Below are 18,545 nucleotides of genomic sequence, written 5' to 3' on the forward strand. Positions count from 1 at the left end.
AAAACTGACATTCAATGCAATTCGGCTCTAGATTTTGTATAAATAATGAATTAAAATGCTAAGATTAAGATTATAACCAGCAAGACAAATACCTAGATCTAATTCATTGAAAAAATATAAAAAAAATCATCCTAAAAACAATGATCTTGTGTATTGACTAGATCTGGAAACAATATATATTTTATACAATCCTGGCACCTTTGATAACTATTATAATAAATCATGGGATTAGTTGGCGACTGACTGACTGTCATGGCTAGTTTTATAAATATGAATAGTTATATAGTTGATGTGTTTCCCTCGGTTTTAGTTTGTAACCAAGATGTGTTTGCTCTCAATCGATTTATTACTTTTTAACAGCGATATACTACTGTTTCCTTTATGTTTACTTAGTACCATAAAGCACAGACAGCAAGTATTTATAAAACGCAAAAATCTATGAAGATGAGAAAAGACTGAAAAAAATTCTAAAAACAGAGATCTTAGAACAAGCTTAAAAAGATTTTAGTATAATTGTGAAGTGAGTTTGTAATGGCGAATGAAGCAAATTGAAGCATTCGGAAAAGTTCATCATGACATGATTAAACAATCTTTACTAAAATTGTCCGTTTATAAATTTTGAAATTATTATGAAACTAAGGTTTCAACTCCCTCAGGCAAAGTTGGCTTTAGATGAATTTGGCTATTTATTTTAGGTATTTTTAACATATAGCTCTTCAACGATTTTCGGTACTTATACATCTTCGGATTTCAAATGTTTGGCTTTGAGCATTCCTGATGAAGGTAAATCCAGAAAAGCGCTTCGGACGCAATAAATTATTAAACGAGTTGTTCTATATTTTTACTAATTGTTATTAAAGGAACCAGGGTTATAATTTAATACGCCAGACGCGCATTTCGTCTACACAAGACTCATCAGTGACGCTTAAATCAAAATAGTTATAAAGCCAAACAAGTACAAAGTTGAAGAGCATTGCATGAGGACCCAAAATTCCCAAAAAAAAGTTGTGCCAAATACAGCTAAGTTATTCTATTCCTGGGATAAGAAAATCCTTAGTTTTTCGTAAAATTCATAGTTTTGTTAACAGGTAATTAATAAAAAATTACCATATAATTGATTTTCATGTCAACACCGAAGTGCTGACTACTGAACTGGTGATACCCTCGGGGACGAAACATCCACCAGCAGTTGCATCGACTAAAAGCGACATTGAAATTATAAACTTCCATATTGATATACATTAAATTATCAATTGAACAATGTATGAAATTATAAAGATACGAAAACATCATTGCAAGCGTGAACGTTCCACAGAGTCCAAATGACGTAGTAGGCTCCTATATATATCTCAAACTAATATCAGATACTAGTAGGCGTTGAAGTATTCCTCTCAAATGCAATTGGTAGTAATCCCTCGAAAGTTCAATTAATTTTCATTTACTTTCGAAAGAAGCAAACACTGTTTTTGTCGTATTAATATTCATCGGAATAAATTGATCAATGCTGAAGTATGTTCAGTTCATTACTTTTTAACGAAAAATCAACATGTTTTATTTACACCTACAAAGCCAATAAAGTAATAACAACGTTAATGATAACTTTTAACTTAGCTGACTTTTAATTGAGTCCTTTATTAAACCGAAAACTCAATATTAATTCATAGTATGACTGTTAGATTGGAGAATGAAGTTGAATTCAATGGAGAAGTTATACACGGCTCATTTCATCTGATTTTTATATGGCTGTTTTGAAGACAAACACTTAACGAATCTCAAGTATGTTTGATATTGATGAAAAATAATATTACTAACAATAAATTGACTTAGAATAGAACAAGCATTGATTTATCGTTTTATGGAAACACTTCAGTCGCTAGATAGGATGTTTCATCTATTTTTTTTAATTTGGACAAAGGTCAAATCGGATATAGACGTTCAAAGTGATCCATTCCATTTTATTTGGTAAGTGTGTCATAATACTACTTTCATTCCTTAATAAAATGGAAAAGTGATTGGACTTTAACAATCTTTTCATTAGAACTTTTTTCTTATCCTGGCGACATACTATTAGTTTTAAATGTATTTTCTAAAAATTGAATGCTTCTTATTGTAATTTTATTAGGGTGTAAAAGCGTTGACCGAAGTTCATTCTGTATAAAGCGCTTCATACTAAATATGTTCGCACAAGAAATGCTTTTACAAACCTATTAAAATACAAACAAAAATTTAATTTTATAACCTCAATCATGATATTACGTTTCTCTATGGATTGTTAAGAAGTTGCCATGAATGTTGAATTTTATTGAGAAATACAGTTTGATATTGGAAGGCCTCAAGATTGCTTACAGCCAATTAAATAAAATTGAGAATGGAAATGGGGAATGTGTCAAAGAGACAACAACCCGACCAAATAAAAAACAACAGTAGAGGGTCACCAACAGGTCTTCAATGTAGCGAGAAATTCCCGCACCCGGAGGCGTCCTTCAGCTGGCCCCTAAGCAAATATATCCTAGTCCAGTGATAATGAACGCCATACTAATTTCCAAATTGTACACAAGAAACTAAAATTAAAATAATACAAGACTAACAAAGGCCAGAGGCTCCTGACTTGGGACAGGCGCAAAAATACGGCGGGGTTAAACATGTTTGTGAGATCTCAACCCTCCCCCTATACCTCTAACCAATGTAGAAAAGTAAACGCATAACAATACGCACATTAAAATTCAGTTCAAGAGAAGTCCGAGTCTGATGTCAGAAGATGTAACCAAAGAAAATAAACAAAATGACAATAATACATAAATAACAACAGACTACTAGCAGTTAACTGACATGCCAGCTCCAGACTTCAGTTAAACTGACTGAAAGATTATGATTTCATCATATGAACATCAGGCAATGTACGGATTGTTGTAAAAAATACATGTTATGTAAATTCAACTTGATAAAATGGATAAATCTTAAGACTGCAGGTAAGTTATTTTGAAATAGCACTTGTATTTGTAGAGTTACTTTTTACTTTTTCGACGCCACTGATACTCATTGAGGTATCTAGTTTTAAAAATGTGTGCGGTGACCCTGCCAACCAACCAAGATGGCCGACATGACTTTAAATAGAACATATGGGTAAAATGTAGATTTTGGCTTATAACTCTGAAACCAAAGCATTAAGAGCAATTCAGACATGGGGTTAAATTGTTTTGCAAGTCAAGATCTATCTGCCCTGAAATTTTCAGATGAATCCGACAGCTGGTTGTTGGGTTGCTGCCCCTGAATTGGAAATTTTTAAGGAAATTTTGCTGTTTTTGGTTATTATCTTGAATATTATTATAGATAGAGATAAACTGTAAACAGCAATAATGTTCAGCAAAGTAAGATCCACAAATAAGTCAACATGACCAAAAAGGTCAGTTGATCCCTTAAGGAGTTATTGCCCTTAATAGTCAATTTTTAATAATTTTGTAAATTTTGTAATTTTTGTAAATTTTAACAAAATATTTTCCTCTGTAACTAATGGGCCAAGTTCATTATAAATTGAGATAATGAGATAATTGTAAGAAGCAATAATGTTCAGTAAAGTAAGATCTACAAACACATCACCATCACCAAAACACAATTTTGTCATGAATCCATCTGTGTCCTTTGATTAATATGCACATAGACCAAGGTGAGCGACACAGGCTCTTAAGAGCCTCTAGTTTTAACCATTGATCATATTGTTCGTAGATAATTCAGTGTCTTTGAAGATCACATTATTATTCCACTTTTACACCGTTCTCGTGGGTTCTAATTTCCTTTAATTAGTTTTTTACATCTATAAAAATTTCAGTTCGTAAACAGGAATCTAACAATTCGATAAAAATCAATACAAAAATCTATACTTTATTAAATGTATAAGCTCTTACAATTTCAAAATACAATTGAACATCGTGATAACATGCAATTCCTATTTTATCCATGGAATTTATAATTATCAGATAATCTTAGACACAGAAAAGAACTTCTCGTGAAGTAAATTATATTTTACAACCAATTGTAATATTAACGAGGTCTACTTTTATAAGGAGAATTTGTACCATGGTCTCGATACATGAGAATCTTACATCTGACTTTATATATGATAAAAAGTTATGATAATGGTACAGTTATTAATCAGATATATCTGATTCAAACGAGGTTGCACTTGATTGCATTTTTTAAATGTTCTCTTTCTCTTTTAAATAGTTGTGTATTCCCTTTGTTAATAACTCCTAGGCTATTGTATAATAGAACGATTGATTATAGATTTATACTACTAATATCCTATTCTGTTTGTTATCCCTTTTATTTACTGGATGCATTTTAATATTATAATTTATTGAAAAAAAAAATACAATATACATTTTCATATATCAATATTAATGTCATAAATAGTTTTGCTGCAAGATGTTATCTCCTCTTGGTGTGATGAATCGCTTCATCTTTTAGGAATCTTGTGATAAAATGCGTTTACGTTATAAAACTTTGTTGTTTATTTCCCTTTTCTCTAATTCTTCGTCAATTTATCCCTTTCTGCACGCATTGTATAAAAAAAATTAATCAACGTGTGGTCGTTTGATCTCAGTTCTTCATTGGTTTAAACCCGATTATGACGTCGAATTTTCTTGTTTTCCTCTGAAATTCCTATTGTGACGGCATGAAAAAAGGCGACCATGCCTGATGACGTCACATAGAAAGAACACATCTTTTTGCAGATCAGTCGCAAAGAAGGAATAAGTTTGCCTGCGTATTGTTTGAAAATCATTTGAGAAACAGATTCCACCACCAAATCTCGTGTAATACGATATTTATCCAATCTCGACATTTAAATTTTAAATATTTAACACGCTCGGCGAGCCTCGCGTTTTAAATTTGAAAATTTAACTGTCTCGAGTGGATACATATCGTATCCCACTCGATGCAGTGGTACAATTTATATTTATCGCTCTACATTAAAACCAACCAATATATTAACTTCATTCTTTCAAAGATTTATCTGAAAAGATATATATATATATTTATATAAATTTTTTTAGCACTCTATTGTGTGAGGAGATGCGCTTTTGATATCCCTTAATACAGTACTAATCTAATATAATCTCGTCAATGGAGTACATAGCTATAAATATTGTTGTGTAATACATATAAGCCATAATGTACTTCTACATGTACAAATGATTTACTGCGTTAGCTAGATTGTATTTGCTTTACAGTTATATTGAAATATTGTACCTTGATATCATTTAGTCTATTCAAATACTTATATGCACGTCAATACTTTTTAATATCATAAGTTTTAAATTTAGATATATTATAACGTTGTAAAATTTTTAAAACAAACTCAGTTAACTGATTGCAAAACAAGTCTTAAATTCAATATAAACAACTAAACATCGATTGGTAAATACAGCAATTAGATATTAAGCAAACTTCACAATAAAACTGTTTAAGATTACGTAGTATATAAATCGAATAAAAGCATGTTGGATTTACGCCAATTGACAGAAACCCAACGACAAAATAAAAACAATCGAATGACATGTAATATTTTAACTAAAAGATGGGCGAAAGATGGCCAGAATGACATTCAAACTATAGATAACAAATAAACTGACAAAGCCTTGGCTCAAAAGAAAACGACAAACAATAGTACACAAAACACAATATAGAAAAATAAACACTAAGCAGCACGAACCCCATCAAAAACTAGGGGTGATCTCATGTGCTCTTGAAGGAAACACAGATCCTGCTCCGTATGTGGCACCTGTCGTGTTTTTCATGTTATTACAAACCAGGTAAAAAGTCTAATTCGGTAGGTCACATTCGTAACTAGAGGCTCTTTAGAGCCTGTGTCGCTCACCTTGGTCTATGTGCAAATCATAAACGAAGGACACAGATGGATTCATGACAAAATTGTGTTTTTGTGATGGTGATGTGTTTGTAGATTTTACTTAAAAGAACATTCTTGCTGCGTACAAATATCTCTGTCTATAATAAACTTTAACCAGTAGCAAAATTTATGAAAATTAAAAATTTACTATAAAGGGCAATAACTCCGTAAGGGATCAATTGACAATTTTGATCATGTTGACTTATTTGTAGGTCTAACTTTGATGTACATTATTGTTGTTTACGGTTTATCTCTATCTATAATAAAATTCAAGATAATAACCAAAAGCTGCAAAAAAAATTACCAATTCAGGGGCAGCAACCCAACAACAGGTTGCCTGATTGGTCTGATAATTTCAGGGCAGATAGACCTTGACCTAACGAACAAATGTATTTGCTCTATATGATTTGGTGTCTGAGATATGAGCCAAAAACTGCATTTTACCCTATGTACTATTTTTAGCCATGTCAGCCATCTTGGTTTGCAGGCGGGTCCTCGGACGCATTTTTTAAAACTAGATTACCTTATGATGATTGTGGACAAGTTTGGTAAAATTTGTCTTAGTAGTTTCCGAGTAGAAGATTTTTGTAAAAGATTACAAATATTTACGAAAATTGGTAAAAATTGACTATAAAGGGCAATAACTCCTTAAGGGGTTGACTGACCATTTTATTTGCATCTTTAACTTTTTTATAGATCTTACTTTGCTGACCATTATTTCTGTTTACAATTTATCACAATCTATTATAATTTTCAAGATGATAATCAAAAACTGCAAAATTTCCTTAAAATTACCAATTCAGGGGCAGCAACCCAACAATGGGTTGTCCGATTCATCTTAAAATTTCAGAGCAGATAGATCTTGACCTGATAATCAATTTTACCCCATGACAGATGTGCTCTAAATGCTTTGGTTTCAGAGACATAAGCCAAACTCACATTTTACCCCTATGTTCTATTTTTAGCCATGGCGGCAATCTTGGTTGGTTAGCTGGGTCACGTGACACATTTTAAAAACTAGATACCACAATGATGACTGTGGCTAAGTTTGGTTCAATTTGGCCAAGTAGTTTCAGAGGAAAAGATTTTTGTAAAAGTTAACGACGGACGACGACAGACGCCGGACGCAAAGTGATGAGAAAAGCTCACTTTGCCATTTGGGCCAGGTGAGCTAAAAAGGGAACGTGATTGTAGTTATGACAATAGGAACATATCCAATATCATGCAGGATTAACACAAGACTGGTTTTTACCTTAAACAAATGTTATTTGCTCTTGCTCAATGACAAGTTTTGATATAATCACTGTGCTTAAACGGCTGTGGGTAACTTAAGTTACCCACAGCCCAAGATGGCGGACTCTGAACTCGTTGATATTTAATGCATACAGAATCTACCTTTTGCAACGTTTTTCATGCAGAATGTAAATATTTATAGGTTTCTTGAATAAAGAAATCACTAACAATTACCATAAGTTTATTAATTTAGAGTTCATTAAAGCGCAAGGCCAACTTTAAAAAAAGCATAAGACGTCCGTAACTTTTTGATCGAAACTAAGCAGACGTCCGTAACTTTATTTGCAGATGTGGGTAACTTTTCATTCAAAATTTTAACATTTATAATTTCAACAATTTGAAGACAATTTACATCATAAAACCCTTATTTGTAAACTACACGACCGTTTATACTGCTCATTCACCACCAAATGTGATTTTATTAACGCATCATACTTACACAACGGAAGTTTTATGTGCGGTTTGTGGTACTCGATCCTGGTTATGGTTTGAACTTTTATTAACTTATGTGTGTCTTATAGACGTTTTTCGCTTCAGACCAAGGCTTTTTCATACTCTTTAATGTTTTGAGTTTAATTATCTGTTTGCGGTTTACCTTCACCTCTGTTTCTTTTTTATGTGTATTTTGATGAATACGCTTTGACGCGGCTCGGTATTTATACATCCCACCAGTTGTTATAGTGTTATGATTTTTTGAATATGTTTCCTAGTATGTTTTTTTTCTCTCTTTATATGTTATCAGGGGTTGTTATACTATTGAATTACCCTGTTGTCTTACGTAGTTATTCATATTTTTATATACTATGTCTAATTGTTACACCATGTTGACTGCTCTATTCCTTTTATTGTCACTGACTTTTACCTATTGTGTCTTTTAGTTTTATTCAGTTTAATGAGATTTAATGCAACTTGCATACAAATGAAATATGCAGCTAGCTGTAAAACTAGGTTGATTCATTTATACAAAATGTCCTTTCTTCAAGTTTTCCCATTTACGGCAAATCTTGGCCAGCGTGTCGCAATATCGTGCGCAACGTCCCACAGTGCCCAGATTGACACCTCCTTTTATTTTACTATCAATGCTGATGGGATTTTTTTTTTGTGGGGATGAGAGAAAAGTTTTTTTTGCTTTTTTCAAAAAGACGGAAAGAAGTTTGTGCACTGAAGTCTCGTATAGTCTATCTGGGCAATTTGGGTTCCCATCCAAAATCCCGGATTCACGCTACCCTTGTCGTTGCTGGCAGAAAATCAGTAAGTGTATACACGCTACATGTATGTGTAAAAAATACTTGTGTAGTCTACTTGTTCAAAAATAAAAACGAACAATGATGTTTCAACAGTTTATCTGCAATGATCGGAAACCACCCTCCGAACTAGGCGATTCGGGTACCCCGACGTTATACAAAATAAGACCCGAGTTTTGCGGATTTATCGTTATTTTTTTTCATATTTTTCCCAATTTTGTCTTCCATCGATACAATGAATAATATCATACTAGACATCTACTTCGTTTTTTGAATATGTATTCGATGCAATCTCTATCATAAGTTTAAACATTTCATCCACGTATGTCGATTCTTTGGAAGTTACGGACATCTCTATTGGTATGATGAAAAAAGTTACGGACAAGTTGTTTTGAAGTTACGGACAGCCTAAGTGTTTTTTCCAATCGTGCTGCGATCGTTTATTTTGTAGAATTTAATCACCTGTCCAGTTTAGGGTTTCCCTAAACGATTAATACAACTTTTAAATTCAGTTGTTTAATTTATGCATTCATGGTATTGTTATTCTATAGAAGAGAAGTACCCAACCGACGCAAGGCGGCTCCATCTTGGGCTGTGGTTACCCACAGCCGTTTAAGCACAGTGATAATTAAACAGCAACATTTAACACCAAGTTGAATTTTCGAAGTACCAAATATATTTAGACTTGAGGCAACTCAAAACGTGATGAGGTTGGTCACTGGGAACAGGCGCACATATATGACGGGGTAAATAGTATTTCTTTTTTAACTCTGACTTTTATATAAAGTTTTTGTCTACCATCAAGCGTTACCTAAATGAATGAGACTGAACTCTTTTATTCGAAGTGATGTTTAATAAGATATATATCTAAAACAAGTCATATACAAAACGTCAACACCAATACTGGCAATAGTTAATAGTATCGGGAAATCAGTGATAACGCTGGCATTATGGTTACCAATCAAAGAAACAATGCATGTTCAAATCATAAAATCATTATTCATCAATTTCTTTTTATGTGAAAAAAAATAGTTAGTTGTATTTTGTTCATAACATAATAGTTTTTATAGTCAGTTAAGGTCACAGGATAAACCTATAATTTTAAATGAGTATATGTTAGGGTATCATGCTTGTATAACAATACACAATATGGTTTTATTGAAGAATTGAGTGCTTCTTTTTTGTAAATTTATTGGGGTGTAAAAGATGATGGAAGTGTTTAACGACCTTGACTGGCTTTACAGCCCTCGCACGCTCGGTGGAAGTGTTTAACGACCTTGACTGGCTTTACAGCCCTCGCACGGTCGGTGGAAGTGTTGACCGAAGTACATTTTGTAGTAATTTCAGAATGACGCTAATCAAAAAGTATTATAATGAAACATACATGTAAGTAGTTATTAGGATTTAAAAGTAAATACGTCAAACTATCACAGTGAATAGTCCATCTAGCCAATAAAAAAGACATTAAAAATTTGCTCTATGATCAGATAAACGTTAACTTTTGACTTTATTCGGGATTAAAAGATATGAGGCTGAAATAGAAAATAAACAAATTAAAATTTGTATTGTTAATTTACATTTAAACCAAAAACTTGTTTTAATTCAATTTTATTAATTCTTATACAAGTAAGTTATTTAATTGTAAAGTTTAAATGGGTTTTGTTTTCTTATGGACAATAGACTGTTTCTTGTTGACGCAAATGTTAATGGGCATGTGAATGATTTTCACTCTTAAAGTGAGATCAAACTATTTGTACTGATTTTAAGGTTGTTTTAATAACTTGTGATGTCCGGACTTGTTAATTTTTCGTTTATATCGTTAAAAACTTTAAGGTCAGTTTTAAATATAAAACTTAACTCTAGGGTTAAAATCAGTTTTCAGTTATCTTTGCCTTCGAATAATACCCAGCTGGATATTAAGCTAACGTAAGAGAAGGTAGGAATTATTTCGTATGTAAATATTCCGTTGTTTTATAAAAGTCATTATCTTGTCGTGTTATTGTGTGCTATTGTTTTATCTTTCTATTTATTTTCCCTTAAAAAATCATAAAAATTAGACTGCTATCACGTGACTGCGATAGGATACTGAGAAAACATTTGACGTTATGGTGTTGTGTTATTGTTTTATGCTAGGCCTTGTTTACCTTACCTATAATAACTTTTAAAATTTGATTCGCATGTTATTGCCTATGTTGTGTAAACAAAACTCGCGTCCGTAAGAAAGTTGACAATGCGTATGTATAAACCATGTATTTTCCGGGAGAGAGGAGGGGAGGATTCAGTTCTTCCTCCCGGAAAAATTAGCATAGGGGAAAATGGCTACAAACTGTAAGCCAGGCAATGAGTTACATGAAACAAAAGTCCAAATGTACACTGTTATATTAACTGATAAAAACTGTTAAATGTTCTTAAAGGTTAGTATGCAGATTTGTCAATAAATTACATGAACTATGAGCTGCCATCTATACATTCTGTCATTCATTACTCTATAGATGGTATTATTTGTAACAACATTAAACTTGTTTATAGCGACATGTTCCATGTGTACTTGTATAGGATTGTTTCTCTCTCTAAAGCTACGATAGGAAAATATATTACATCATAATTCATTCGAAGTATTAGAAGTTCCAGATCATTAAAGGCATTAATACCAATACCTCTTTTTATAGATATAAAAGTAAAAGTTCATTTAAAAATATCAAAAATAGCATTTCTTTGCGTCTGTGATTAAAATTTAATAACATTTAGTATATAAAATAATTTCAATAGAAACACACTACATGCATCGTTTATTGCAAACTATGTTGAATACATTTCGAATTTTGCTTCGGACATGATACACCAAACATAGTCAATTGACTTGCGAATGATTATCGATTAAACTCTTCAATTTCAATACAGAAGGAGTGACGTTTTTTCTCACTGTTGAGTGGGAATAAACTAGGAGAGCTTTCTGTTACTTTTTTGAATAGGTAAGCTCACAATTTAAATAACGTTTTAAAACAACATAAAATGATTTCCATGGATAAAAAATTATATTAAAACTTAGTCTGAACTTATATATTGACAAAATTGAATTTTCATTTGGGTAAAAATCTATCGAATAACGATTATTGTAACTTTTGTATAAAATAATTTCAGTCGAAAAAAGTCCACATCAAAATAGACACGTAATGATATACAAAATTGACTTTTAATTTTGAACTTTAAACCTATCAAAGGACTAATATTTGTTACTTTATTTGTGCTAGATATTTCAATTTACAATCGAAGATTTTAATTTTTAATCAGTCTATCGTCTGCTTGACAAAATTTGAGTGTTAAATTTCAAAAAAATAAGTTGATTATTTATAAAAAAAAATGTGTTTACACATTTAAGAACAAAAGGCGATCTTTTTCCTTGACATATTTTTTGTACGTTTCAGAAAAACATTTATTTATTCTAATAGTGATCAGACTATGGATAAAAATTGAACAATTGAGTTAATAAATTTGTGTAAGCAGACATGATAATTTGTATGTTTGTCGAGATGTGTGGTTACCCGGGCTAGTTATGTTGACAGTTTAAACATTTATTTGATTTTATTAAACCTATAATCACTTTGTATGTTTAAAGTGCTAACCCATCATTTAAGGTAAAATACCTGGAGAAGATACATGTAAAAACGGCAGGTAGGCATTTTAATTCTTATCAGTTCTCAGTTTACAAAGTTTTACATATATCGAATTACTAAGCAGATATAACATTTTCAATCAAAATCAATAACAAAAAAGTTTTGCAAATTTGAATAAAATATGGAAATTTTCTTCTTCTCTTTGATGACTATGCAACACATATGTGTATAGTTTCATTACAATCGAAGGGGAGCAGTTTTGTGTTGTATATTACACGTTCGTTGTTGATAAGACAAGACTTTGTTAAGTATTGTTTATCATTTATCAAAATTTGTCCGTATCCTAGCTTCACTGTCAATATCGTGCAGACATTGGTAAATAGTTTTCAAGTACTAGTAGTGAAATATAAAAAAAAAGGATAGATTCCGTATGCTGGTAAAAAATTAAGGAAAAATAACGTTTGCCACTCATCATGTGCTATAGTTCTTTCACATATCTTCAGATATAGTGGAGACTGTGTACGTAAGTGTCGGATAGTAATGTCGTTTTTTGGACGATTGACGTGTCTATCCCACATTGATAGCGCCAAATACATAATTCATGTATTTTAAAACAAAATCATGATAGAAAAAATAAGTCTTTAATACATGTTTTTTTATTAGCATTTATTAGCTTTGAACTAGCTGCCAATAAATGCTAGTACTCTCAGATCTGTACTAAATGTTTTTGTTGTTGGAATGTACAAGTACTCAGCCACGTCTACTGTGTGTTTTTGTTGGATGTACTTCTGTTTGTATCGATCTGATGGGTTAAGCCTTTTCGACTCATTTTTTGATAGTTTGGTTTTATGTTGTACTGTTACATTACTGTTCTATGTTAAGGGAGGGTTAGCCGTCTGCTATAATGTTTAACCCCCCCCCCCCCCCCCACACTCTGCATGTGTCCGAAGTCGGGAGCCTGTAATTAAGTGGTTGTTGTTGGTTCCTGTGTTAGATATTTGTATTTCGTCCATCATCCATACATAAGGCCGTTAGTTTTCTCGTTTGAATTGTTTTATATTTGTAATTTCGTGTCCTTTATAGCTGACTATGCGGTATGGGATTTGCTCATTGTTGAAGGCCGTACGATGACCTATTATAGCTGTTAGTTTGTGTGCCATTTGGTCTCTTGGGAAGAGTTGTCTCATTGTCAATCATACCACATCTTCTTTTTATAGCTGAATGTGCGATATGGGATTTTCTCAATGTTGAAGGCGTACAGTGACCTATATCTGATTATTTCTGTATCATTTGGTCTCTTGTGGAGTTCTCATTGACAATACTATCGCATCATTTGTATATAATATAACTCTTAGATAACAGTGAACTATCTTATTTTTGCAAATATTTTTTCTTGATTATCATAATTAACAGTCGATTTATAGGCGTAATTTTCTAACGCCGTAACCTTAGTCGTATTTGGCACAACTCTTTGGAAATTTGGGTCCTCAATGTTCTTCAAGATCCTTCAACGTTGTACTTGGTTGGCTTTATAACTTATTTGATCTGAACGTCACTGATAAGGGTTATGTAGACGAAACGCGCGTCTGGCGTATTAATCATAAGTCTGGTACCTTTGATAACTATCAGCACAAGAGCTTATAAGAAAATGCCATAGTTTAATATATTCTCGACTACTACTACTACCGAAAATAAATCACTTGTGAATAAGTTGTGTAAAGAACTTTAATGATTACTACATTGTAATATATTCTATCTTAAGATTTTTAAAGTTTTTAAAGTGGAAGGAAAGGATATGCCATCTAACTTTTCCGTTGCCTATGTTTTTTTCCATATTTTATGTCCATAAATATTTCTTGAATTTATGTTGCTGTTGGTGTCCTGAAGTGATAAATTAGTTTGATACGCTTGATATATATCGACGAAACTACGTGACAAAATAAATTCCGTTTGGAACGTAAAATAACGGATCTATTCGATCTTTAACTTTTTATTCAATTTGTTGCCAATGACCAGACAACACTTTGTAGAATAATTGAAAATTCTTGGTTTCTCATTAAATGTTTCCTGCTAAATCTTAAAACATGAGTTTCCCTTTAGGAGGGTGAACTTTTTATTACAAGGCATATGTTAAGAATATCAATGATCATTGGAAGCAGTCATTAAATAAGTGGAATTGCGTGACCTGGTCCGCTTTGTGGTGTCGACTTAATTCCGACATGTCTTGGGTCCTCCTCCGACATTCCTGCTATCATAAAATACATAATCAGCGATTGTTTCTTTCTTTTTCCTTCATTAACATTTAATGTGAGTTTATGTATAGATTAGCATGATCAATAAACCACTAGTCATTGACTTGTAAATATATGCGTGTAGTATAATTTAAACTTAATTTTATACATTGTTTGTATAGACCGAAATATATCAAATATTTATAGTGATCTCTCAAGAGAGTAAATCATTATAGATCCAACTTTTTGACGTGGATAATTTTTTTTCTTGCTAATTTGGTTTTCACACTTTGAATGTAAACTCATTATCATGCAGAGTTAGCTTAGTATCGTTCTTTGTCGTTTTGATTGGAACTTAGGATAATTTGGATGTGTCGTGTAGAGAAACGTACCAAAACCCTTGTTAAAGGTCATTTTCAGATAAATGGTTTCTTTTCACAGTACAAACCCCTAACAAAAGCAAGTATTCTAATACTAATAACATGAAGAAGAAGTTACGATTCCTTTTGACAATAAAGAGACTACATATTAATCTCCCTTGATCGCTATATCAGTTACAGAATAAAGATCTTTTGTGTGTCATTCTACTTTTATGATTGATGGTTAAACGATTTCCAATTTTAATGTTTCGAATTTATCATTCTTTTATATAAGACGATTCAATATATTTATTTGTACAACACTTAAAAATCATAGTCGAGCAACAAAACGTTTTACATTCTCATACTTCTGTAGGTAGTTATTATTTTTATTCATGATCACAATTTTACTTTATCTTAATAAGATCACGTTATCTTTATTTTCGTTAAGCCTTCTGTTTTGATGTTAAAAATGGCCTACTGGATTTACAAGACGTTGCTTTAATCATTCTTAAAAAGTTTTGCATTTGATAGAAAAAGTAAGTCACGATTTCATATAACCAATCTCTTTACAAACAAACCAAGATTTCAAGTTCCCATAATCATTTTACTAAATACATCAATGTATTATACCTTGCCGAAAATCTAAAAATGACTTCCATTAATTTTGTATTAGTATTTGGTATAATCCAATTATTTTTATATAACTAGATAATTGGGTTTAATTGTTATAAACATACTTTAGTGTTACAATCAACCGATAGGAGAGGAATTTCTATAAACGACTTGTCACTTTTTTTTCCAATCCTTGCATTGTATTGATGTGAGTGTTTATTTGTTTCTTTATTTCTTAAGTTTTACTTATGCAATAGTAGTGGTGTTTGTAGAAGGTGCAGAAGTCCGAGAGTCTCGGTTTAATTTTAATAATTTTGTTTAATGTATTTTCAGATCGGATAGAAATGGCTAGTTTGACTGTCGAGGCGCTAAAGCAGCATCAGAACGATGATATTCCTAAATCACGTAAATTGTCCACAGCGCACAGAGACGGAAGTGACGGGATCGGACCTTCAATTAGTGGCCCAAGTCTTCGGCGTTACTCAAGGTTGGAACCACGACCAAGTGTACAATATGGCGCTTCTGGGAGACGGATGTCTCAGGTTTCTAGAACGAGTATCTCAGGAACTTCATTAGGCGCCAAACTTGTGATACCAGTCAAAATACAAAACACGTATAGACTAGAACCTCAACAAACGGAGAAATTTAACGCAGAATCGGTTCAAAAAATGATGACTGGAGTTTTGTCATCTTATTTGGACGGCGAAGTTTATGATCAGAAATTGTGTGCGAAACATTCTCAAGAATTGTCGGATGTAATTAAAAAACGTGTAAAGGAATTAGGATTTCCTAGATATAAACTAGTGTGCAATGTTATGATTGGACAAAACAGTAATCAGGGACTACATTATTCTAGCCGTTGTTTGTGGAATAAAGAAACAGATAATTACGCCGAGGCCACTTATTCCAAAGGGTCTTTGTTTGCTGTAGCCACAATGTTTGCAACTTACTTTGAGTAAACATCGAAGATTGTCTAGAGAATTATGTTTCTATTGACTCTAACACACACATGTTTTAAATGCACTTCGGTTTTGTTTGTTCATTGCATAACCGTAAATTTAAGGATATTATTAGGAACTATGGATATATAGTTAAATGAACAAATACAGATTGTGATATTCTTTTTATTCCGTCCAAGTATATAATTGCTAATTGTGAAAAATAATTCAGACTAGAATTTAGTAATATTGACGTTCCAAACAGTTCTTGCTATTAAAACACTAAACATTGGTATGCATAGCAATACATATTCAGTCCATAACATGTGTCAATAAATGCATTGTTTACAAGGATTCTTCTATTAAATAGTTTTATAGTTTATAGGTCTTTGACAAACAAAGTACGATTATAAACCCTGGTGCACGTATACATGACACATTTAATTTCATAAAATTACAAATTAAGCGAATTTAAAACGTTTGTAGCCAATATTTGATTAATTTGTGTTCAATAAACCTGTATGCTAATCCATTACCTATTCAATGTTTGCATACTGAAATATTAAAGTCAATTGTGCAAACTTCATATTGCTTTCCAGACACACTCAAATTCTCAAGAGTGAAATCACCATAAGGTTGTATTTCATTTTAAGCCATAAATCAACATTAAAATATATTCTAAGTTTCTTTTCGTAAGTAAAACATTTTCCTTGTTTTATAAACAACTTGTTACCGGGTGTGAAATTGTATTCGAAGCATTTTATTGGTATTTTGACAACCCTTACGAAGGACCTGCAAATAATTCAGCAGTTTGACTCTCCCTCTGGTATCTTTCGTCTCTCTTTTAGTTAACATGGATTACTATGTAAATTATTTAAAATCTAAAAAAAATCTAGAAGAAGAAATTTATTCCTCATTACTAAACTTACAGGTGCAATATCCTCGCTTCATTGGAATGAATAGATCAAGGTATTTGAATTGGTTTATAACATGTCACACTACGACTTTAATTAATGTCAGTGTGGGTGCCATTTATTATGAAAAGGGATGTGCAAATTTAAACAATTTAAGAATTCAAAGTTTAGTTTCGAATGTTCAGATATTAGACGTATAGGTGATTTAATTTCCCAATAGTTGATAAAGTTTAATGCAATAAGTTTTCATCTCTTCATTCAGTACATTTGTACTATATATCTAAACTTAATATACTATTTAATAGAGTACAGGCTTGGTCAAGTTACAGATCCATTTCCCGCCAACAGACTTCTACTTTACTTGTTGCCTGGCTATTGCTGAACACAAGATAGAAAAAACATGTAATACTTCTGTAAATAATAATGTTACCGTTGATTCTGTTAAACTTAATAAAACATATTCAATTGTTTCTAGTATAAGTAGGGTATCACCATCCCAGTAGCCAGTATTTCGGTACTGTCGTGAAAATACAGATTTCGTGTAAATAAAATTTACTGTTACAAAATTTTGAAATTATTTAAAATTACGGAAAAAATTAAGGAATGTATCCCCCTTATGCAAAGCTCTCGGGCCTGTTTATCGAAACTGCCCTCAGACCGGTCCGAAGAATTTCTGTGGACAAATTAGATAAAGTTAGGACCGACTTACGATATGTCTCAGCATGAACATCGAATATATCTTATCATTGTCTTAGCTAGGATGTCCCAACCGCTGTCATAAGCATTGGCTTAAAAGAAAATAGCATATTAAAAATGAAACAAATAATTTATAAGACTTTTACAGATGGCTTATAATTATACATGTAAAAGTTTTATAAAAAGAAAAATGGGGGTCGACGGCTAAAATCATCATAGACAACTAATTTTGTGTCTTCTTGAAGAGAACTTGTCCGTTTATTTATTTAAGAATGTGATAAAAATGATCCTGTCCAAATGCCATGTGCTATGTAGACCCTGATGCCATTTCCCTCATATTTTACGTCAGTATAGGCATTCACACCTTCCCATTTGTGGGATTTTTAATGTTTGCTTTGTAGAATGCTGAACAGCTAGATACTGTCTTACCAACTGAAGGACTTGCTGTTGAGCAAAGTATTGAGACCTTTATAACACAACAGTTGTTAGCATACCCGATACCCATATATTGTCGTGTCCTGTAAACTGGATGTGTGAACATACATAGAACATTCAGTGGATTAGAGGCACATGTGTTATATGGGAAGCATGTTTTAAAGTAAGAGCGGATATTTGCATATGCTGAAGTAAGAATACAGTGAGCATCAATTTGTAATGAGGTATGTGTTGCCTTAAAAACACCCCTGTGTCAAGTAGGCAATGAAGTTGAAGCATCCACTGTTAAACTAACATGGGA

General features: G+C 32.2%; 1 protein-coding gene across 4 annotated transcripts; it reads left to right on the top strand.

The window, feature by feature from the left end:
- Positions 1 to 1,833: 1,833 nt before the first annotated feature.
- Positions 1,834 to 16,785, top strand: LOC139523172 (dynein light chain Tctex-type 5-like). 4 transcript variants are annotated; one of them, XM_071316991.1, is made up of 3 exons: positions 11,375 to 11,414; positions 12,078 to 12,114; positions 15,595 to 16,785. In XM_071316991.1, exon 3 carries the CDS (start codon positions 15,606 to 15,608, stop codon positions 16,218 to 16,220), a length of 615 nt encoding a protein of 204 aa, XP_071173092.1. In that variant the 5' UTR covers positions 11,375 to 11,414; positions 12,078 to 12,114; positions 15,595 to 15,605; the 3' UTR covers positions 16,221 to 16,785. The 4 variants fall into 4 exon arrangements, with proteins under 4 accessions (XP_071173099.1, XP_071173083.1, XP_071173092.1 ...); XM_071316998.1 differs by lacking the exons at positions 11,375 to 11,414; positions 12,078 to 12,114 and adding an exon at positions 1,834 to 1,962 and having other exon boundaries at positions 15,595 to 16,369; XM_071316982.1 differs by lacking the exon at positions 12,078 to 12,114 and having other exon boundaries at positions 11,280 to 11,414; positions 15,595 to 16,369.
- The last annotated feature ends 1,760 nt before the right edge of the window (positions 16,786 to 18,545 follow it).

This window comes from Mytilus edulis, chromosome 1 (assembly GCF_963676685.1).
Source record: "Mytilus edulis chromosome 1, xbMytEdul2.2, whole genome shotgun sequence".
Lineage (NCBI taxonomy): Eukaryota > Metazoa > Mollusca > Bivalvia > Mytilida > Mytilidae > Mytilus > Mytilus edulis.

Excerpts from the sequence above, each read along its gene's own strand:
- LOC139523172 (XM_071316998.1), top strand. The coding sequence starts at position 15,606 with ATGGCTAGTTTGACTGTCGAGGCGCTAAAGCAGCATCAGAACGATGAT.